General features: G+C 35.5%; 1 protein-coding gene across 4 annotated transcripts in view; it reads right to left on the reverse strand.

Annotated features, from left to right (window-relative positions):
* Positions 1-25,316, reverse strand: part of NRDC (nardilysin convertase) — a 62,301-nt gene that overhangs the window by 35,141 nt on the left and 1,844 nt on the right. For 2 of the 4 annotated variants that reach the window (XM_054691366.1, XM_037498272.2), the window contains exons 2-10: positions 15,984-16,293; positions 12,871-13,004; positions 11,907-11,976; positions 11,673-11,754; positions 10,635-10,788; positions 6,740-6,813; positions 3,997-4,092; positions 2,883-3,005; positions 1,008-1,065 (exon numbers count right to left, since the gene is read on the reverse strand). In XM_054691366.1, the coding sequence (XP_054547341.1) occupies positions 1,008-1,065; positions 2,883-3,005; positions 3,997-4,092; positions 6,740-6,813; positions 10,635-10,788; positions 11,673-11,754; positions 11,907-11,976; positions 12,871-13,004; positions 15,984-16,293 (1,101 nt within the window). Of the gene's footprint in view, positions 1-1,007; positions 1,066-2,882; positions 3,006-3,996; positions 4,093-6,739; positions 6,814-10,634; positions 10,789-11,672; positions 11,755-11,906; positions 11,977-12,870; positions 13,005-15,983; positions 16,294-25,015; positions 25,091-25,316 lie in introns of all 4 variants that reach the window. The other 2 variants (XM_037498275.2, XM_037498273.2) reach the window with 2 other exon arrangements.

The raw sequence follows: 25,316 nt of genomic DNA on the forward strand, positions 1-25,316 counted from the left end.
GATACAGGAAAAAAAGATCTGATTTTATTTAGTTTGCTAAAACACAAACTTCTAAGAGTAGGAAGAGTAATAATTGCTTCTAAGAGTAGTAATTGCTTCAGTATTTTTTGTAACAAAAATGTAACAATAAAGTGTCTATAAACATATATATTATTTTGATGAAGCAGATGCAGACAAAATATAGTAGCTTTCTGAAAGGAACCCTACAGATACTTTCTAATAAAAGATAATTCAATTCAACACTATTTAATAGACTTTAGTGAGTACAGAAAGTCAATCATCATTTTACAAGATTATTTCTTTTATGGGGAAAGGCACTTTAAGTTCCAAACAATTTTTAACTCCAGTTAAAAAACAAACTTTAAGAACACAATTTGGGGACTTCCCTGGTGGCACAAGGGGTTAAGCACAGCACGACGATGAAGCTATCAGCAATCTCTGCAGCACAAGTTTGATACCTGGCCAGCCAGGGAGCAACCCACATGGCCCAGCAGACCTCTCCTGTCTTTCCTGCTGCTCTTCTCAACAGTGTATTTCAGTCAATCTGCCTGTTCTGTTCCCCACTCTGTCTCTAGTGAATCCTCTCACCCCCCACACCTCTGGCCTGTACCCCAGTTCTTGTATGCATAAATAAATCTTAAAAAAAAAAAGAACACAATTTGTTCTGATGCAGGGGATAACAAGTTTATTATATTCTACCTCTCAGTATAATACTAGCTTTCACATCACTCTATATAATAAGACAATCTTTGAAGAAATATTAAAGGAAGCATAAATTATTCATAATTACTGCTCACTTGAAGTTTATAAGAATATAAATTTTGAACTACAGAAACTATGGAAACTCGGATTTTCATCTTAGTTTTCCCACGCAAAAGCTGTGCCATCCCACTAAACCACTTAGTCTTAATTTAATCACCTGTTTAAAAAATTAAACTGAAAGAAAAAAACTTCAAGACTCATATGAGAAGAAAAAGGTGTATGATTTATAAAAGTAAATGTCTTACTTGTTTGGTATCTGAGAAAAGATTTCAGTCACCCACTTTTCCAAAGTATCCAGTGTTTCTTGGGGGAAGAAGGTTAAGGAGGAGAAAGGAAAATGCAATGTTATTCATGGTGGGAACACAGGCTGGTCAAAGGTCTTTAGATATAAAACAAAAAGATAATTTAATTTGGGCATTACTTGCCACTCCTTAATCAGTAACAAGTAACAGGAAAAATAACAATGGTCAAGAAAACTGTAAGACACATATAATTTTATCAGACTCCTTTATTTCTCCCAGGTAAGATGGAAAAAGTACATATTATAAAAAAAAGGTTTGGTTTATCATTAAGCTGTGTGAACCAACCATCCTCCTACCCCATTCAAACCTTCCTTCTAGGAAAGTTTCTTGAATTAAACACTACACTCATCCTTCTCCTCTTAGCATCTAAGACTCCATCTTAGCATCTAATACTTTCATACTCCATTTTTTTCACATTAATTTATATTTTCTGAGATTTTAATCCACAACTTTTCTTCTTAGGTTTCATAAGATTTCTATCTTCTCTTGAGTCTTATACGTCATAAGAAATTCTTTCAAAATTTCTAGTAAAACAGCTTGATCCCATCACTGAATAGCATTTGTTAGTTCTACCAGGTACATGAGTTTCACTCATTCTAAAATGAGACACCCAAGTATATAAGACATAAGATGCAAATCAGACTAATCAAGTTCTGAATTATTTTATACTACTTATGTAGGTACTTAACTTTTTATATAGCACAATAAATACTAAAGCTCCAAAATTAACTGAATCTAGATTATAACACGGTTCTCATTAAATATCTGAGGCTTATTTAAGAAATTTGCAAAAAATGTTAACATGCTCTTATATGTCATCAGAGAGAAAGAATGTAAAAGAAACAATGCCGAGTTGAAGAAGAGTGCAGGTTCATGATAGATTTGAGAACTTAGAAAAATATTTTTACAATTTTTTAATTTACATACTGAATATAAATTACATTACTAATATTACATACTAAATATGGAATTGCCTATTTAACAAATATTGTGAAAGGACTCTAGAAGCATATTTTTATTTTGAAGAAAACAATCTACCATTCCATATCCATAGCTTTCCATTCATGTCAAATTTAGTGGCCTCATTTTGATCATAAATGCAAAAAAGTTCTCTATTTATATGACAAGTCACCTCTGATCTTAAATCTGACAATGAGAACAAATTTTCAAAAAAAGAAAGACTCATAACAGTGTCAGAGAATTCATACTTCAAAAAGAAACGTACAAAATAGAAGATACGTCAAAAGGAGTAGTTCAGCAACTGACTGACTTTGAAAAATTGTCTAAGGAGATTGAAATGTAAAGAAAATAAAAGAAAGTGGCCATGATTTCTTTAATGAGAAAAATACCAGTTACTGAAGATAATAACAAAAGAAAGAAAAGAGTAGAGGTATTGATCAGTATTGTGTATTTAAGATACTTTTGCTATTGTCACCACGATGTATTTCAATTAATCATGCTGTGTTACTGGACCCTAGACATCTTGCCCTAAGAGTTTATGATCAATATAGATTAAATGCAAAACCAGAGATAACAGAGGCAAGAGCTGAAAAACAAACTAATGTAATGACCTATTAGTACACACAGACTATTCTAGAAATAAGAACTATGTGAGAAAAAAAATTTGCCTGAAAACTCAGATGACTTTGTGTTTCCTTGAGCATTGTCATGTGACCTTTCAAAATCCTGGTTTTACTTTAGTTCATAATAAGATCAAACACTAATTTGACAGTGCACTGCAATCTTTATCAAGGCAAACAAATGCTAAGACAGGACTACTTTGCAGTAAATCTAAAGAGCTATAGTAGATAATATTACCTTTGGATTGAACCACTAAAGTCATGTAATGAGCAGAGTAGTAACGCATCCAGAATTCTCTCAATCTAGCATGTGTATCAATATTATTTCTTTTTGGCTCATGTTTCAGAGTCTCAGCATTTCCTATAAAAGGGGAAAGATTATAAAAATAACTAAGCTTACTTTGTTAAAACTTTCTTCACCAACAGTGCATGCTGTGTTATTAAATGTAACTAATGAAATAAACCTACATATGCTTCAAGAACATTGAATCAGTATGGTTCAATTATTAATAATATCAATATAAGGCAAACCCCAGAGAAACAATTCTGAAGTATATTTTAACACACACACAAAAAAAAGCATCTCTGGCTCGCAATACCTTAAAATAGCAATTGTCTGAAGTTTTCCTTCTTAACAGTCTAGTATTCAAGTTTTATATTTTTATATTTTTATATTATGCATAATTCCTAAAATTAATGACATAAAGTAAAAAGCAAAACACCCTGTGTTTTGCTTTTTTGTACCATTTACATCAGGTCATCCCAGATTCTATCTTAAAAATCAAGAGGATTAACATGAGGGTATAACTGAATTCTAACACTAAGAAAAAGCCATTATGTTAAAAACAGATACCATTTAAACTGTTTACCAGTTAAAATTAAATCACAACTCAAAGACTATTAGAAAAATCATTGCTGAATCTCTCTATTGACAAATGTAAACGTCGGGTTGGAATAGAACACAGACTTTATAATCAGATAAACAGAGGTTTAAATCCCACATTCACCAATGTAATTCAAGCAAATTAAATAATTTCCTTGAGTCTGTTTCTTTATCTTTAAAGGGAGATGATAATGCTACTAAGTTTATAACATTGCTAGGATGATCAAATAAAATAACTCATGCAGTGTTAAGGAAAGAATCCGGCTCCCAGGAAACATTCATAAAATGTTCGGTGCTATTCTTGATATATCCTATGTTAGAGAACCATAAAGGCATGCTTAACTACTTTCTAGTAGCTATTATTTACCTTAAAAGGTAAAAGGTACCTAGCAACCCTAGCTTAATTTTTCGTTATCATCTTTTCGAATTCTCAATCTTCTGAGCCAGAAAATATGAAATAATATCTTACCCCAAAAAAATTTCCCCATAGGATGTCCAGGTCTAGCAAGGCTTCCAAATAACATTTCCTTTCTGTTTGCATCAGAGGGTCTTGCAAGTTGATATTCTGTTAGTTTTAAAGAAACACTTAATAAAATGAAGTTCAGTATCTGCTATATTATCTGGAAATTCAAGCTTATAGAACTGAAAGGAAGTAATAATAAAAATTAATTTTACGAATCGTGTTATAAGATTGAAGGTAACTCACAGGGTCTCCTTGGTGGCACAAGGGGTTAAGACACAGCACTATGAAGCTATCTGCAGCCACTGCAGCACAAGTTCAATCCCTGGCCAGGGAGGAGACCCATATGGTGCAGCAGACCTCTCCTGCCTTGCCCGCTGCTCCCCTCAGCAGTGTATTTCAATCAATCTGCCTGTTCTGCTCCCCACTCTGCCTCTGGTGAATCCATACCTCCCCCCACCTCTGGCCTGTATTCCAGTTCTCGCACGCATAAATAAATAAATCTCTAAAAAAAAAATTGAAGGTAACTCAATAATCTAGACTTCTATATATATATATGATATATATATACTACTTGTATATGTGTGTGTGTGTGTGTGTATATATATATATATATATATATAGAGAGAGAGAGAGAGAGAGAGAGAGAGAGAGAGAGAGAGAAATGATCCTGACTGAGATGCTATACATTTTGACATTATAATGACCCTGGAAAGGTGGGGTTAAGTTATCAATTAAAAAGCAACCACTTCCTTATGAAGACACTGATAAACAGACATGCAAAAAGTAAGGGCAGATTAAAAACCTGGCTGTATAGAGAGGCCAACCAAAATTAAAAAAAGGTGTTCTGATAATAAGCCTCTGAAAGTAGTAAAAATAGAGGCAATAAATTTGAGGCAATTTGAGGTGCTTATGACTCCATGCCCATAGTCCTAATTCTCACCCTGAGAAGTTGCAACTCCCCTGCCTACTGAATGGACACTCCAGAAGCTCACTAAACTTGGTCCCACCCACTTTAAGTGCTAATCTCCCAGTTTGCCAAGAAGTTCACTATCTTTTCCCCTCTTTTGTTGTCAAATGAATTGATACTTATATTACTATACTACAGATTCCCCCTGGTAAAATTATATTGTGATTGTGATTTTATATATATATATATATATGTTTTGAACTGTGAAACACTCTCTCTTTGTGGAAGTCAGTACTCTAGCGATCTTGACTCTAATAAAACATATGTTTATGTGCATACACACCACCATTTCTCTTAAGCAAAACATAAGTCTGCTGACTTCCAGACAGATGGCTCTTTGTAGCCATCTGCTATTTACTCATCCTAGTGAATGCAATAAGTCGTTCTCAGACCTGGACAATAAATCAAGCTGAGGAGGAAAATGCTACAAAAGGAGGAACAAGTATAGATAACTTGTCTCTTCAGTTGCTACAAGTCCCCTCAAGGCTAATATTACATGTTTCTTACTAACGTAAAGCAATCAGAGTTAATCTACAGTGGCATTATTTATCAGTAGTCTGTAATTAGAAAATGTTTATATAGCACAGCTCTGTAACGAAGCCTCACCCTACATAAGTAACTGGTTTTTATGATCTTCATTCTTTAAAACCCAAAGATGAGAAAAACTGTCAAAAAGAAAAATTTAATTCATTTCCTGCTCAGGGGTTTAGTTTCTTCCTTCACAAATACTTAAGAGTTGTTTTCAAATCTATAGATTCAAGTCACAAAGCACCTACACATAGATTACAAAGGATAAGACCTTTAAATATCAGGATGTTATTAGAGTTTTTGAGAAAATGTTTTCCTGATGCAAAGAGAGTCCGTCAACTTAAAGTTTTTTAAGACCCGGTACTAGCTTTAAGAATTAGGCTCCCATGGGCCTCCCCGGTGGCACGGCGGTTGAGCGCTGGGTTGCGAAGCAGCCTGCGGCCTCTGCGGCGCCGGTTCGATCCCCGGCTGCTCCCCGGCCTCTGGGTGAGGGTTCCACATGGCGCGCAGACCTCTCCTGTGGCCCGCTGCTCCCCTCAGCAGTGTACTTCGGTCCTTCTGCCTGCTCTGCTCCCCGCTCTGGCTCTGGTGAATTCTCTCACCCTCCCGCGCTTCTGACTGTACCCAGTGCTTGTATAAACAAAACAAACAAACAAATAAATAAATAAACATGCCTCTTAAAAAAAAAAAAGAATTAGGCTCCTGTCCCGTAAGATTAGTCACTACAATAAAACCTTCAAAAAAAGGTTGAAAAAAACTAAAGTCAATCATCCTCATCATCCTCTTGATTTATTTCAAGTCTATACTGAATTAGACATTTAATGGCTTCAGGAATAAACATGATACATCTATTTCATTTAGCTTTTCTGGTCTAGTGATAAAAAAATGATGTATTTTGTGTGTGTGTGTGTTTGTGTGTGTGTGTGTGTGCGCGTGTGCGTGCATGTGTGTGTGTGTGTGTGTTTGTGTGTAGAAGAATTGGGGAGTAGACCAGAGGTGAGGGGGTATGAGAGGATTCACCAGAGACACAGTGGGGAGCAGAACAGGCAGATTTACTGAAATACACTGCTAAGGGGAGCAGTGGTGAGTCAGAAGAGGTCTACTGAGCCATATGTGTTAGCTCCCTGGCTGAGGATTGAACTCAGGCTGCACTGAAACTTAACTCCTAACCCACCAGGGATGCCCCCGATGTATGTTTTAAATAACAGGTTTAATGAAGGAAAAAAAGTATAAGACATAAAACCCTTCTCTTACCACTGTCAACAGCTTCAACCTCACGATCAATTGCATCTCTGATCATTAGCGGATGGATGAAGAACTGAGCCCATCTGAAAACATAAAAGGTATCTGTTTATGTTCAGTAAAAGCTTTCATCAGTCAATATTTTTTCATGAAGAATTTTTACTGTTGGTGATTTAGTTTAAAATTATAAAATTTAGGTATTTTATTTTATTAGATGAACTTAGAACTAGATACTAATTCAAGCTAAAAAGGAAAATACTACAAATAAGAACTAGATAATATTCTGCATTTCTATATTTTAAAGTCTACAGACTACTTTTTTTTTTCCCACTATATCCATCAGAAAAGTACATAAAACATAAACATATAGACTATTGCATAACTGTAATATCCTGAGTGGACACTACCCAGGTCAAGAAACAGACCCTATCAGATCTTAGAAGCATCTAATGCCCATCTTACCCTCAGAGTTAATATCTTGAATGTCATCATAATCACTTCTCTGTTTTTCTTTTTTCTTTTAAAAAGATTTATTTTTTTATTTTTTTATACAAGCACTGGGTACAGTCAGAAGCGTGGAGGGTGAGAGAATTCACCAGAACCAGAGCGGGGAACAGAACAATCAGATTGATGAAATATACTGCTGAGGGGAGCAGTGGGTGTGGCAGGAGAGGTCTGCACAACATGTGGGACCCTTTCCAGCAGCCGGGGATCGAACCCGTGCTGCAGAGGCTGGGGCCAGCTTCGCAAGCCCAGTGCTCAATCACTGCGCCACCAGGGGAGGCCCACTTCTCTGTTTTTCTTTATAGTTTTACCACCGACATGTATTTCTAGACACCAGTGCTCCTTTGACTGCTTTTTTTCCATTATCAACTCTAAGAGAATTCTCAGAAATTTTCTCCTAACCATTCCCCTAGGAAATTTTAATACCACAGATACAGTCTTATTTTTATAATATATGTATATTCATGACCTTATATATAAAAAGCACAGTCTACTCTATTTAATGTAGGATTATAAATGACTGAATTAAAATTTTAAAAGTTATAATGTTAAAGGCATTAGTATTTCATATAACTTTATAACTATTTATTTATTTATTTTTTAATAGAGGCATGTTTTATTTATTTATTTATTTGTTTGTTTGTTTTGTTTATACATGCACTGGGTACAGTCAGAAGCGCAGGAGGGTGAGAGAATTCACCTGAGCCAGAGCGGGGAGCAGGGCAGGCAGAAGGACCGAAGTACACTGCTGAGGGGAGCAGCGGGCGGCAGGAGAGGTCTGCGCGCCATGTGGGACCCTCCTCCGGTGGCTGGGGAGCAGCCGGGGATCGAACCGGCGCCGCAGAGGCCGCGGGCAGCTTCGCAACCCAGCGCTCAACCGCTGCGCCACCGGGGAGGCCCAACTATTTACTTTTTAATGTAATTCATCTACTTATATAAATCATCATCACATTACATGTCTCCATTCACAAAAGTAAAAATTACACATTTATGTAGCAGCATTATCCATTTGCATAGCAGCAATGCAATCAAATTTCTTAAAATTAACAAAATTTATTTTTCCAAAAAGTAAAACAATTAAAATTAAAATCCCATAATATGTAGTATAAACACAGGTAGTCTATTATTCATTAATGAAGAAAAACCACCATTCTGTATCCCACTACAAATAATGTTAGCAAAGTAAGTGTGTCCATTAAATTAAATTTTGGAGTCTTGTTAGTTGAAAAATTAATTTGGGAGGCCTCCCCGGTGGCGCAGCAGTTGAGCACTGGGTTGCGAAGCTGCCCAAAGCCTCTGCAACACCATTTCGATCCCCAGCCACAGGGCGAGGGTCCCACATGGCGCGCAGACCTCTCCTGCCGCCCACTGCTCCCCTCAGCAGTGTATTTCATGGGTCTGCCAGTTCTGCTCTCCGCTCTGGCGAATTCTCTCACCCTCCTGTGCCTCTGACTATACCCAGTGCTTGTATAAATAAATAAATAAATCTTAAAATTAAAAAAAAAATTATTAAAAAAATTAATTTGGGGATTCAGGTACACAAATATTTATTTCATTGAAAATAACGGTATATGATTTCAATTTATGGGAATTTACCCAAAAGATTTCTCAAGGTCAAATTAAATCTCATACTGGATAAAACAATTTCATTAAGAAAACTGGACTTTTGTCATGTTTTGATACTTTTTGTAGTCATTTGCGTTTTGGCCAAATTTATAACGTATTCTATATTCTATAACATATTCTATAAAAAAACTGTTCACTCAACAAATATTCACTCAACAAATATCAGATTCACTCAACAAATATTTGTTCAGATTCACTCAACAAATATTTGTTCACTCAACAAATATTCACTCAACAAATATCACTCAACAAATGTCTACTATGATGGAGCTATAGCAACAACAAAAAAAGAAGACAAAAATCTCTGTTTTCTAGGAGCTTACATCATACCAGTCATTTATCCATTTATTCATTAATGAATAATATACTGTACAGTCTTACATTTATCTAGAATTAGGTATAAAATGACTTTGGTTTACAACCTTGTAGTATCAAAATTCTACTAAAGTTCTGATATAAACTTTCTGGAAAACGGGCCTCCCCTGGTGGCGCAGCGGTTGAGCGCTGGGCTGTGAAGCTGCCCGCAGCCTCTGCTGCACCAGTTCGATCCCCGGCTGCTCCCCGGCCACCTGAGGGAGGGTCCCACATGGCGCGCAGACCTCTCCTGCCGCCCGCTGCTCCCCTCAGCAGTGTGCTTTGGTCCTTCTGCCTGCTCTGCTCCCCGCTCTGGCTCTGGTGAATTCTCTCAACCACCCACGTTTCTGACTATACCCAGTGCTTGTATAAATAAATAAAATTAAAAATTAAAAAAAAAATAAATAAACTTTCTGGAAAACAATTTTGCAACAACAAATACTTTTTAAAAAGGTTTAAGATAGGGCCTCCCCGGTGGCACAGCAGTTGAGCGCTGGGCTGTGAAGCTGCCCGCAGCCTTTGCAGCGCCAGTTCGATCCCCGGCAACCAGGCGAGGGTCCCACATGGCGCGCAGACCTCTACTGCCGCCCACTGCTCCCCTCAGCAGTGCATTTCATCGGTCTCCCTGTTCTGGCTATGGTGAATTCTCTCACCCCCCCACGCTTCTGACTGTATCCAGTGCTTGTATAAATAAATAAATAAATCTTAAAAAAAAAAAAAACTTAAAAAAAAAAAGTTTAAGATACATACAAATATACTCAGCGATTTTACTTCTTAGAATAAAAGAAATAGTTAAGGATGTACATAAAAATTGGGATGTTCATCACAGCATGACAATACTAGAAAACTGGAAACAACTCAAGTGTGGTAATACATAACTATCTGAACAGAGTGTGGTATTCTATACAGTACAAATAATACACAATCACTTAAAATCTTGCCCTATTTTATATAATGATATACAAAAATGTTACATCTTATTTAAAAATACAGAAGAATATTAAGACTATGATCCCATATACATTAAAAATATAATTGCTATATACCAAAACACTAACCACAATTATCTTTAGATTATAAAATAGAGAGCAATCATCCATTTCTTGTTCTCAAATTTTTCCTTATTTTCAATAAGTCAAAAACACCATTGCAATAATGAGTCAACAGAGAATACATAATTTACAAAACTCAAGAGGTGATAATGGATTTCAGTTTAATCTTTAATACAAAAGAGTATTAAGTATTACAGAACAAGAACAAAAGGGTATTTATAAACTTTGCTCTTTTCTCTAAGTAAATATTATGACCTTTCTCCAGAATGAGAGAACTACTTGAAAAGAAATACCATAAGACAATGCCCAATATTTCCATTTGTAAGGTGGCTTAAGAGAATCAAAATAAAAATATATTTTGAGTTAGTTACCTATCCAGGGCTTCCTTGAAGTATTTTCTCTGGACATCAAATTGAAAAACTGTACGTTCACAATCAGTTGAAGCATTATCACTACCTCCATGTTTCTTCAGGAAGGCATCAAATCCATTCTCATCTGGATACTTCAAACTACCCATAAATACCACTAAGTAGAAAGAACACAAAACACAAAGATACACACATCCATTTATCAAGCATGAAATTTCTCATACACAAAAACAAAACTGGAGAAAATATACTGATAACTTTATCAATGATTATGTCTAGATAATACTTACTATCTTCATTATACTTCTATTTTTTAAATTGTTCTCTAATTCTCATATATTACTTTTATATGCAAAAAACCTTTTTCTTTTTTTTATTTTTAAGATTATCGGTTTTTTCTTACATCATTGTTAATTTTTGGACAGTATCTGATTTTTCCCCTCAGGTGTAGTCCTCATAGTTCTCCCATCACCATAGCCCCCATGATCCATCACCATAGTCCCTTATGCACATGAAACTTTAAGAAATATATAATTAATTAAAGTAATTCAGAAAAACAAGTATGGGTTTAAATACTTATATAATTGTACAACATCCACAAAAGTTTTAATTGGGTACATTCATAATTAAACTGAAGATACTGTCTTGTTTTTATATTAGAAATTTTTTATATTTATATTTCTGATGCTTTGATATGCTGGGGCCTTGCTAACCCTGTAAGAGACTGTCCCTCCCAGGGATATAGCCTAAATTCCTAAGATTGGTAATTGTCTCCTAAACTTGGTCTTACCATACCTGAATAATAATAAAATTTACATTTAATAAGTTTTCTGAGTGACTTGATTCTAATTCTTAAAACAAGTACTCAAGGAGATTAATACTACTAAGTCTTCCTTTATGATAGCTATAATTTTTTTTCTTAGCCTTTTCTCTTGTTAAACATAATAGAGAAATCTACCAAACTAGCTACTTATCTTTGAAATCAATTTATACAAATATGGAGGAAAAACCACACCCCGGAATATTTTACAAAGATCTTACTGTGCTCCAAAAAGTGTGCCAGGCCAGGCAGGTCATCTGGATCAGCAAAACTCCCAACTCCAACACAAAGAGCGGCTGCAGACTACAGTAGAACACATACAAATAGTGAATCAATCCTAAAGGAATAATGTTGTCATTTATTTTAAGGATTCATTTGAAGATGGACGTTTTCCAATAAAGAAGTAACAAAATTCTTTCCCTGAGAATCAGGAGGAGCAGCAAAGTGAAACTCACCAGAACTGTGTCAGTTTCACCCTGCTGCTCCTCCTCTTGCCATCCTGCCAAATGCTGAACAGGTGCAGACCTAAGGGAAAAAGCAGAAACAGACAGAAAAGGAAAAAAAAAAAATGGAAAGGGAACTGGCAAGCCCACCCAAATATCATTTCCTGTCAGCATTTCAGAGTTCTGAACCAAGCTTGTTTCCTAATTTATTAGGTTTTGGAAATCTGCAGAAGTAACGTATCTAGATAGGTTATCTCTATCTCTGAACAAGTAAAGGCTTTGTGTTCAGTAACTCAGTTACTACATGTTAAACTTCTCAATGTGTTACTTAGAAAATTTTGTTTCATTAAACAGGGTGTAAAGTCAGGAAAACAAATAACAAAGATAATGATAATAGTAAGTAAACTGTTAAAATAAATCTTAAAATAAAACACAGAACTAAATTTTAAAGAGGCTTTTTAGTTCTTCACTTCTTATTGAAGATACATATACACACGCATTACTTAGCGGTAGATATTCTCCCAATACCTTGGGGAAAAATCAAAGATTTTAACAAAATAGATGATCAAGAGGTATACCAAACTACATTTAAAATAATTAGGGCATACCATTATGTCACTAAAAGACACACAAGAGGAGAGAACAACAGCCTACTCAAATCCTTGAAAATAGGAGATTGAATTACTAACTTTCCCAAATTACACAAATATCAATTTTAAGAGCTAACAGTTTTGGTGACAGATTGTTTTGATAAATGACAAAAGCTTTCTAAAGCTTCCAAAAATAGCATGTACCTGGTATAAAGTCTAACCATGTGTCAGAAAACAAAGTATTAGAAGAACCAAACAGCCTCACTTGATACTGTAAATCTCATTTTAAAGACTTAGACACATAAACTGAGTTAAAACATGAGGGAAATATCTACTTCTTCAAACCACAGTCTAACCTGTTCTGTGATGGTTAATAGGTGCCTAACCTGCTTTCAGCTCCAACTACCCCATAAAGATTTCTTGTCTCGACCAGCAGGGCTGAAGACATTTTTGTATAAGTTGACTTAAACCACAGTCTATCAGTCAGCCTTGACCACAGCAAAAACAGGCTCTGCGATTGCTAGAAAAGAAATTCATACTTGAGAATTATCTACCCAAGAAATTCACACTTGAGAAATTCATAGTTGAGAACTGACTTAAGAAAGTCCTGAGCAAATCATAATTTGATATATACCATATTTAAATGTCGATCTTGTTATTTATCAAATTTTTCAGATCAAGAACAATTTCCTTTCAGGAAAAGGGAAAAGTAGGGATATAAAAAAGATGCCTCAAAAAAATAGTTAACCTTTTAATAAGTAAATGTTCTCCAAAAACCTCAAAATTTTTCTTGCAAAATGTTTTTAAAAAATTAGTCTTTATATAGAATAAACAGACCTTTATTGAATATAAGAAGAAATATAATTTCTTTTTGCCTTTATTAATTCTTACATTTACTTTAAACAAGGTTCATATTTTTCAAATAAAAATTAAATCATAAAACCACTGCAAAACCCTGTATTACTTTTACACCATCTCTTTTCAAGACTACTTTAATTCCTTTGGCAAACACATTCATTTATTGATATAAACCATTTTCCATTGGTACAATCATGGAATCTTTCCTTTCACAAGTGTACCCATTGCATCTGAATCAAAATAATTTGATCTCCTCTTCAAACTACATTAGTTTCCTCCAACCCTTTTTAATATTATCCAGAAAATTAACTGTAAATATCTTACAATTAATATATAATATCAAGTTCTAAGAAAACAAAAATAGCACCTAATCCATTTTTTAAAGATCACTGGAATCTGACCTTGCTGCTTCTAGAAACGGTAAATATTCAGAGTTTGATCCACCTAAGCAAAATAAATAGGGGTACCAAAATATCGATGGTATATCTTCAATGTCTAAGGGGTTGACACAATTGCTACACAATCTAAAGTATTTCAATATGTCTTTATAATAAAAATGACTCTCCAAACAATTTTTTAATTTAACCTCAGACTTTTCTTATTAATTGCTAGAAGATAAAAAGATGGTCAAAGCACAGGAAAAGCTACAGGTAGATACAGAAATTAACTTATAAAGGAAATATTCGGTTGTAAAGTTGTAAGTCTCAGAGGTGGGACTTATACGTCACTTTCATAATCAGAGCAAAAAAAATTTTTTCCCCAAAGATTTACTTTATTTATTTATGCATACAAGAACTGGGTTGTAGGCCAGGAGTACGGGGCGGGGGGGGGTGTGGGGGTGTGGGGTGTGTGTGTGTGTGTGTGTGTGTGTGTGAGAGACACACACACACTAGAGACAGTGGGGAGCAGAACAGGCGGACTGACTGAAGTATACTGCTGAGGGGAGGAGCGAGCGAGAGGTCTGCTGCGCCATGTGGGTTAGCTCCCTGGCCGGGGATTGAACTCACGTTGCAGTGGATGATGATAGCTTGATAGCACTGAGACTTTAACCCCTATGCCACCAGGGAGGCCCAGAGCAAAATGATTTTTAAAAATTAGTCTTTACACAGAATAAACAGACCTTTATTGAATGTCAAAAGAAATATACTTTCTTTTTGCAGAGAGCTAAAACAGATCTCAAAAATCATGTAATCTAGGGCCTCCCCTGGTGGCGCAGCGGTTGAGCACTGGGCTGCGGGGCTGCCCGCAGCCTCTGCAGCGCCAGTTCGTTCCCCGGGCGCCAGCGAGGGTCCCACAAAAAAAAAAAAAAAAAAAAAAAATTTCATGTACTCTACTAATCTTCATTTCAGAAATGACGAAAAAAATTTTAAATGAAAAATACTAAGGTCTCCAGAAAGATAGGAACAGAGCCAGAATTAAAACTCATGTTTTCTGTCAATATTCTTTTTCTTGACCCAGTGACTTTCAGAATTTCTTCTTTTCCTTTATCTATTTGGAAATATTATATCTATTTTAAATCAAAAATTAATTTATTATGTCCCAGTTTATTTATTAAGACCATATTACATACGACCTGGTGGCATATACATACATTTTTTTCCAGTATTTTGGTTTTCATCCTTGAAACTTTTCAAGCTAAAACCTCTTTATCTATAATGCTACCCTGAAACAGGTATCATAATCTGAATAGCAAGAACCCAAAACTTAAAAACATGACTCAATCCTCCCCCAACAACTCAGTGAAAGAACCAATACCACTTTACTTTTAAAAACTAATTTCCTCAAAGAAGAGTATCAAAATATTAAAACTATCTACTATCTTCACATTTTTGAGGGTTACAATACTATACATTTAGTATCTAGATTTAGTCTTAATAGTCTGAACTTTATTTGCATGTGCACTGTACCAAGTCAACTGTATGTCAAGCAGCTTTAACAAATAATTGCTGGCTAATTTCACTTTGGTGCTTCCAAAACATTATCTTCCAATATAGGTAATCTATAATGCAAAATGGAAGAAATTTTCAGAAGATAGCCAGAGTAAAATTCTCACTATCAAGCCCAACTTATCTATCATTACTACTAATCTATATATATTACACAAACGAAACTCAATTCCCCAATTCTATTTTAATTCTTCCAATTTTACTTATTTGTCCCAGACCTTTGGTACTTTTTCACCCATATGAAGACTTAGGACTAACCCAGGTGAGAATTCTACATTCACCCTTTTCATTTTTTCTTTTTCCAAGTGTCTCCAATGATAATACACTCTCCTTTTCCTCTTTCTCAGGTTAAGAATTATGTAGATCCTCATCCCAGCATCTGTTTTTAAAACATGTATTGTACAAATACACATAAATTCAAATAATATCTGTGATCACCTCAGAGTTAAGGTTATAGATGATTTTTACATTTTTGTTTGTCTTTATTTTCCAACAGGTTGTATAAGCATTTATCACTTTCATAATCAGGGCAAAGTGTTTTTAAAAAATTGGTCTTTATACAGAATAGACCTTTACTGAATAGCAAAAGAAATATACTTTCTTTTTGCTAAAAAGAAGTAAAACCCCGAGGTCAGAACTTATCCCAAAATATTCTCAAATTAGGTAAAATAATAATAATAAGACAAGACTCACACCTGTTTCTCAGTAGTCTTCTTTCTAGCTTCTGGCCTCTCTTCTAATTCTTCCAATTCATTATCTTCCGTATCAAGGTCATCATCATGTTCTTCATCATCAAACTCATCTTCTTCTTCAAATCCCTCCTCCTCATCATCTTCTATTTCTGCTCCAGAATCTTCATCTTCATCATCATCATCATCATCATCATCTTCCTCTTCTCCTTCCTCTTCTTCCTCTTCATCATCTGTTGCATCTCCCATTTTCCCTTCCATATTACTTAGGTCTGAAATCAAAAGTGCCTGCAAGCCATTCCGTAATTTGATGTATCTAAAACAACAATAATAAAATCACAAAACATTTTCAGTCAGCTATTCATACAAGTGAGCAACTTAATAGTTTTGAAACTCCAAGTACACATGCTCACATGCAACCAAAACTGGTTGCTTCTGGGGAGAACCTCAAAAGCTTATTAGTTTCTGAGTAGCTGGAGGAAAAGGATGAGAGTGGCACTTCATTACTATGCAATATTTGTATACTGCATACCCTGTATTTTTAAATTTTGAATTACGAAAATATAGCTGCTTATTCAAAAGCAAAATCTAGAAGCTAAACATATAAAACAAACCAACCACTCAGTCTCTTACTACTTTTCTAGTTTATAATTCTTACCATTCTAACTGAAGACCTAGCCTAAGAAAAAAAAATCCTTCAATATCCTGAGCAGTCATGCCAGTTAAAATAGTCAAGCAAAGTCTCATATATCTAAACTGTTGATTCCCGTTGGCATAATGTATTTGATATTTCTTTTTTTTTTTTAATATTTATTTATTTATTTATACATGAACTGGGTACAGTCAGAAGCGCGGGAGGGTGAGAGAATTCACCAGAGCCAGAGCGGGATGCAGAACAGGCAGGGGAACAGCGGGCGGCAGGAGAGGTCTGCCAGGAGAGGTCTGCGCACCAGGTGGGACCCTCCTCCGGTGGCCGGGGAGCAGCCGGGGATCGAACTGGCGCTGCAGAGGCTGCGGGCAGCCTCGCAACCCAGCGCTCAACCGCTGCGCCACCGGGGAGGCCCTTGATATTTCTTAACTAGTCTCCAAAGTTGCTTTTATGGGTCAAAAAAATGATCCATTTCTAAAAAAACTAAAATCCCACTAACTGAGAGCCCTGTAGGAAAATGATTATCTTAATTAGAAAATTACTGTGCCAGTTTGATGACTGGGTAAAAAGTTCTAAAAAGTACTAAAAAGTTCTCCCCTTTATACCTCTCCTGTTTTATTCAATAAGGATTTACTAAATAGTCTTTGATTTACATGCTATACTAAGAGTAAAAATAATAAAACTACATTCCTCAACATCAGGCACTATCTACTATTACATAATACAATTAAGCCACTAGAATAAAGAATGACAGAGGTATATACAGAATGCTAGAAAGGAGAAGGCAGTCAAAAGGCCTCAGACAAGGAACAGCTAGCTTGAGTACTGAAGATGTTAAAAAAAGCGTTTAGCAGAATCCAACAATGCATCCATAAGATAATTCACCAAGACCAAGTAGGATATATTCCAGGGATGCAAGGATGGTTCAACATCCGAAAATCAATCAATGTAATCCAACACATCAACAAGAAATATAAAAACCGTATGATAATATCCATAGATGCTGAGAAAGTATTCAACAAAGTACAACACCCATTTATGATAAAGGCCCTTGAAATTCTCAGGATACAAGGAACATACCTCAACATCATAAAGGCCATCTATTACAAGCCCACAGCCAATGTCATTCTCAATGGTGAAAAGTTGAAAGCATTTCCATTAAGATCTGGAACAAGACAAGGATGTCCACTCTCACCACTGCTTTTCAACATAATACTGGAAGCCCTAGCCAGAGCAATAAGACAAGAGAAAGACATACAAGGAATCCAAATAGGCAAGGAAGAAGTCAAACTATCACTATTTGCGGATGATATAACATACATAGAGAACCCCAAAAACTCCACAGAAAAACTAAGTAAACTAATCAATTAGTTTAGTAAAGTGGCAGGATACAAAATCAACGAACAAAAATCAGTAGCCTTCCTATACACAAACAATAAATCTGAAGAAGAAATCAAGAAAACCATTCCTTTTATTATTGAAACAAAAAAAATCAAATACTTGGGAATAAACCTAACAAAATAAATAAAGGACCTATACAAAGAAAACTATAAAACACTGTTAAAAGAAACAGAAGTAGACACAAAGAAATGGAAGACATCCCCTGCTCACGGATCGGAAGAATTAACATTATCAAAATGACCAGCCTACCAAAAGCAATTTACAGATTCAATGTTACTCCAATTAAAATTTCAATGTCATTCTTCAAAGAAATAGAAAAAATATTGATGGAGTCACCAAAAACCCCGAACAGCCAAAACCCTCCTGAAAAAAAAAGAAGGGAATGGAGGCATCACTCTCCCAGATTTCAAACTGTACTACAAATTCATAATAATCAAAACTGCATGGTATTGGAACAAGAACAGACACATGGACCAATGGAACCGAATAGAAAACCCAGAAATAAACCCACAGATCTATGGTCAACTAATCTTTGACAAAGGAGCAAAGAATATGCACTGGAGCAAAGAAAGTTTGTTCAATAAATGGTGCTGGGAAAACTGGGTCACTACATGCAAAAGAATGAAGCTTGACTACTATCTCACACCATGCACAAAAACCAACTCACAACGGATTAAAGAACTAGATATAAGACCTGAAACCATAAAATATATAGAAGGAAATATAGGCGAAACACTACATGACATGCATCTCAAAGACAGCTTTACAGATGCCATCACCCAAAGCAGTGATAGTGAAGGCAAAGATAAACAGCTGGGACTACATCAAATTAAAGAGCTTCTGCACAGCAAGAGACAATAACAAAAACAAAGAGAAACCCCACCGACTGGAAGAACATTTTTGCACCCAACACTAATGATAAAGGACTGATCACAAAAATCTACAAAGAGCTGATGAGACTCAACAAAAACAAAGAAAATAATCCAGTCAAAAAATGGGCAAAAGAGCAAAAAAGAAACTTCTCCAAAGAGGAAATACAAATGGCCACCAGGCATATGAAAAAATGTTTAATGTCACTTGCAATCAGGGAAATGCAAACCAAAACTACAATGAGATACCATCTCACACTAGTGAGAATGGTACATATTCAAAAAAACTAACAACAACAAATGTTGGCGAGGATGTGGAGAGAAAGGAACTCTCCTGCACTGCTGGTGGGAGTGCAAACTGGTCCAACCACTATGAAAGCTGTGCGGAGATTCCTCAACCTACTAAAGATAGAGCTTCCATATGATCCAGCAATTCCACTCCTAGGTATTTACCCAAAGGACACAGAAACATTAATTCCAAAGAGCACCTGCACCCCCATGTTTATAGCAGCACAATTTACAATAGCTAAGCTTTGGAAACTACCCAAATGCCCAAAAATAGATGACTGGATCAAGAAGATGTGGTACATATACACAATGGAATATTACTCAGCAATCAAAAAAAAAATAAACACATGCAATTTGCAGCAACATGGATGGAGCTGGAAGGGATCATGCTCAGTGAAATAAGCCAGAAAGAAAAAGAAAAATACCGGATGGTGTCACTCATAACAGGAATCTAGAAAACCTAAATACGGACCAGGAAAAAGAATAACTATAAGAAAGGAAAAAATCAAAATCAACAAACAACTATTAACCAGAGACACTCTTTGGAGGGGGGGGAAAGGAGGGATTGGGGTCAAAATCGGGGTTGCAATTGTATGGGGAATATAAAAATTAAAATAATAATAATAATAATAATAAAAAGCGTTTAGCACAAACTAAGAATGGACATAAAAAGAAAGATAGGAAGTAATCTCTAGCTGAAGATGAATGACTACACGGATTTAATTCCTTCCCATAGTAAAAAAAATCTTATTTCATTAATACCAAAAAAATCTGTGGTTATTTGTTTTAGGTTTGAGAATAAAACCACTATAAACTTAGAAAATAGAAGACTTGAATATAATGAAGACTTGAGTCCATTAAATACACAGAAGACGACTTAGGTAAAACATTCCACAACAGTGGCTTCAGGGATATCTTTGGGGATTTGACTCCAATAGCAAGGAAAATAAAAGCAAAAATAAACAAATGTGACTATATCAAACTAAAAAGCTTCTGCACAGTGAAAGAAATATCAGTAAAACAAAGACACCCTACTGAGTGGGAGAAAATATTTGCACATTATACATCTGACAAGGGGCTAATATCTAAGAGTACAAAGAACTCATACAACTCGATAAAAAGAAAACAAGGAATCCAATGAAAAAATAGGCAGAGCTGCCTACTGTTAGGAAGGGTGTGGAGAAAAAGGAACCCTCATACACTGTTGGTGGGAAAGCAAACTGGTTCGGCCTTTATGCAAAGCAGTATGGAGGTTTCTCAAAATATTAAAAATTATGGATCATACTGGATCATATAGTATGATCCAGTAACTCCACTCCTTGGCATTTATCCAAAGAATGCAAAAACACTAGTTTGAAGGGATATATGCATCCTATGTTCATTGCAGTACTATTTACAATAGCCAAGTTACGGAAACAAGCTGAATGCCCAATAATAAATGGCTTAATTAAGATCTGGTACATATATACACATATGCATAATGGAATAATATTCAGCTGTTAAAAAGGGGGGATGAATTCCTGCCATTTGCAACAACATGGATGGAACTGGAGGGGATTACACTAGTGAAAAATTTTCGTACATGAACATTCATAGCATATTCTTAATAGCCAAAAACTGTCCATCAACTGCTGCTTGGATAAATAAAATATCCATACAACTATGATTCAAAAATAAAAAAAGAAATAAAGCACTGATACATGCTACAACATAGATGAACCTTGAAAACATTAGGCTAACTGAAGGAGCCAATCACAAAAGCTGACATAGGATATGATTTCATTTATACAAAATGTCCAGAATAGGTATGTCTAAGGAGAGAAAGTTTATTTGCTGATGGCTGTGGGGATGGGGAGCCTGGGAAGGCTAATAGGTAAAAGGTGTGGATTTTTTTTTTTTTTTTGAGGTAATGAAAATGTTCTAAAATTGTGGTGATGGGTACACAACTCCAAATATACTGAAAGTGGGGCCTCACTGGTGGCCTAGGGGTTAAATCTCAGCACTATCACCTTTACAACCTGAGCTGGATCCCCTGCCATGGAGCTAACCCACACAGGGCGCAGCAGATCTCTCCTGTCTCACCTGCTGCTCCCTTTAGCAGTATATTTCAGTAGATCCACCTGTTCTGCTCCCCACTCTGTCTCTGGTGAATCCTCACCACCACCACCCCCCACTTCTGACCTATACCCCAGTTCTTCTTAAAAAAAACCAAAACAAAAAAAAAAAAAACAAAAAACCAAAACATTTAAATATATATATATTTTATATATACATATATAGATACACTGCAAGCTACTGCATTTTAGTCTTAAATGGGTGAACTGTATGATATGTAAATTGCATCTCAGTAAACCTGTTTTCAAAAATAAGGCAAATTTAACTCTAGAGAAGTTATTCATGAGAGAAAATGTAATCACAGACTATATATCTCAGTCTAAACAATATTTTGATACATAAATATTGAATACTGATTTTTCAAAGAAAGTGGGGTGTGCATTAGATCTAAATTATCTGCAAAGTTCTAGTGAAAATTTAAAAGACTATTAGTTTTTCAGTGAGAGCTAATGTTCAGAGTTAAGGACTTTTGTAGTAGTATCAATTGTCAATTAAAAGCAAGGCAAATGATTTCAAGATTTTGGTTCTCCATGAGTCAACAGATGTTACCAATACTACTCAGCTATTGTTTATTCCAGGAGTCAGTGCTAAGTTTAAAGTGACTAAGGAATTAGCCTCTATGAGTATTCCACAAGCAAAAACTACAGACAATATTTTCAAAAGTTGAGAAAAGATAAATATAGTAAAATCTAAAGTAGAATATGTTATCACTGGTCCTCCCTGGTGGCGCAAGGCGTTGGGACGCAACCTATGAAGCTATCTGCAGCCACTGCAGCACAACAGCAGACCTCTCCTGACTCACCCGCTGCTCCTCTCGGCAGTGTGTTTCAGTCCATCTGCCTGTTCTGTTCCCCACTCTGTCTCTGGTGAATCCTCTCACCCCCATACTTCTGGCCTGTATCCCAGTTCTTGTATGCATAAATAAATTAAAAAAATAATAATGTGTTATCACTAATGTTGGTAAAAATATGTATGGAGCAGTAAAAAGGGTTTGTTGGACAAATAAGTACCTTTTCTAAGGACTTTGAAAGCCCATTATTATTCATTCTTATTCATCAGCAGTACTTTGCAGAAAATATTTAAGCCTAACACTAGTGACATAGTAATGTCATTTGTTCTTGCAGATTTTATAATCATCAGGTCTGTAAATTTCTGTCAGAAATAGAAGCTGAATATCTTGAACTGCCCTTACCATAGTTTGATGGCTTAGCAATGAGAACTTTCTGAAGAACAGTCTTCAGCTATTTTCAAATGTCAAATGGCTTTGGAAATTAGTTTTTGATGGTTAATGTTTCTTAATGAATTCAACTAAAATTACAAAACAGCACTTATATTTAAAACTATGGTAAATATTTCAACAACTAATCTAAAAAAGGATATTTCAACAACTAATGTCATCTGAATCACATGTAAGCACAAGCTACTTTATATATTTCCTGTGCTGTCAAAAGTTAAAACAAGACACCATACATATCCCCATTCCCACATAAATTTGCAGCAAATATACTTTCCAAGCAAAATACATATCTAGCAGTGTTTTTTCAGACCTTGGTATAAGCAAAGGGAAATTTCCCTATGTCAAAATCCTTCTTTCTGTGCACCTGATTTAGCTTCCACATAATTTTCATTTGGATTAGGTTAAAATGTAATGATGTGCTAAAAGCCAAAAATATCAGAGAAAAATACAGCAGAAACCTACAAATGTATTTCAAGCAATGAATATGCTCAATGAAAATCATAAGCTCATAAACTAATATCAGTATTTGGCTGTCCCGCCAGTGTGAAAACACATTTTTAAAAAATAAACAAAATCTCATTACAGGTCACTAGTAACCAACTTATGCAATAAACCTTGAGGACAGCAAACACTAACTTTGAAACTTAAAAAAGTTAAATGCTTCTCCAATAAAAATAATTCCACTCTTGTCACTGGTATATCAGTCTTTCAAAAAAAAGTATTAGTATATCTTCAACTTACAGAAGAAGAGAACAATACTTAGCACATAGTAAGCACTCAATAAATACCACTTTCAGGGCCTCCCTGGTGATGCAGTAAAAGTTTTAGTTGGAAAGACCAATAAACAAGGAAATGTTCTTCCCATCTAATAAAAAGGGATATGTTATTGATGTACATTCCTCAGAAGTCAGTCAATCTACTCTTATTTGGGAAGCCAGTAGATGTTAGAGTTCTCAATGTATGTGGTCCTCCTCACTTGGACTGTGAATCTCCTTCTGTTCATCATCTAACAGCAAACAATTTAAATGTCAGAAATATCTGTACCGGGCCTCCCTGGTGGTGTAAGGGTTAAGACGCAGCCTGTGAAGCAATCAGCAGCCATTACAGCATGAGTGATCCCCAGCCAGGGAGCAACCCACATGGCACAGCAGACATCTCCTGACATCGCTGCTCCCCTCAGCAGTGTACTTCAGTCAGTCAGCCTGTTCTCTTCCCAGCTCTGTCTCTGGTGAATCCTCTCACCCCCCACACCTATGGCCTGTACCCCCAGCTCTTGTATGCATAAATAAATAAATCTTTAAAAAAAAAAGAATCTATACCTTATCCAAGCATACATCCATCATTTTCTATAGTATATTAACAATTTATTAAGATAACCAACTCTTAATTTGTTAACAGTCTAGCCAAAACTAAAAGGATTTTCCCTTAAGAAGTTTACGTGCCTTTTCATATGTTCTCCTCTTCTACCCCATGGAAACACAGGTCTTTTCACAAGCAGGTTAAATATGGAAAGTACACTTATTTAAGTCAATCCAAACTTAAGTGCTCTTAATTATTAAAATAATTTAGACTGCACTACCACTTATCCTGTCCATCTAGAATTTCCACTTAAAACCAATAAAGATTTGAGCAATAGTTCCCAACCAGGAATCCCTTAACCCTTCCAAAAGTGAAAGAAATCAACACTCACCAAGTACTTATACAGATCCTTAAAAAAAAAAAAAAAAAGGCAGAACAGACATCCTGGAGTTATGCTCAACATTTCAAAGGAACTGGATGCAAACAACAAACATACAGTAAAATTTCACAAGTATTAATAAATGCAGGCAGATAAATAAACCTTTCAAGGCATTATTTCACCACAATATTCCTTTAATCAGGTCTATCTCTTGTGCTACATATATTCAAAAGACATGTAATTATGATTGCTATGTACTGTAATGGACCATGTACAAAGTCAAAGGAGGGATTAGTTCTGCCTGGAAAGACTTCACAGAGATAACATCTGAGCAGATCCTGAAAGGGTAATTCAGTTCACTGGGCTGCAGATGCTTCCTGTCTATTTCTGGTTTCAAAAATTCACAGAATTTAATGTTAAGTTGGATAAGTCTTTAAAATCATCTAGAATTAAGGTTTTCCACCTTATTTCAAAGTAACAAAACATCATTATATAAAACAGGTCGAAGTGAGCCTGCTCTTTTGATAGAAGTTACTGGAAAACACTACTGCTCTCATCAATCCCTTTACCTTTAAAATAAAAAAAGTGAGTCATTAAGAAGGACAATGGTTTAACAAAAGACCATATAAAGATAAAAATGCAACAAATCATTCAAAGAATACCTCTAAAGCATTACCTTGTCTTTGAAGTCATGCCTAATTTCTCTCCAGGTTGAGTTTACCATTCCTTACTTTACTCCCCAATACACCCAGAATACAGTCCCATTCTGGCATCAATAAAGAATTAGTGTGCTAATTTTACCTTTTTAATGTGCTGTGTCCCTTTACTGCAGTGGGAGCTCCCTGAATGCAGGGACTGTCTTAATCACCATGTATGCTAAATACCAGGGAAAAATGATATTTATTAAGTTATATTTGACCAAATTTCAGAAAAAAATGTAGACAGTTCAGTGCCTAACATACAGAAGGACTTAATAAGTATCTGCCAAGTGAATTTGCTGAAAATAATACAGCTAAAACAGAACAGCATCTGATACACAGTATATATTCTATAAACATTAGCTGTTATTATGTAATTTTATCTATGAAAAAAGTAAACTACT

Source organism: Talpa occidentalis, unplaced genomic scaffold, assembly GCF_014898055.3.
Source record: "Talpa occidentalis isolate TD23 unplaced genomic scaffold, MPIMG_talOcc4v2.1 talOcc4.9, whole genome shotgun sequence".
NCBI classification, from domain to species: Eukaryota; Metazoa; Chordata; class Mammalia; order Eulipotyphla; family Talpidae; genus Talpa; species Talpa occidentalis.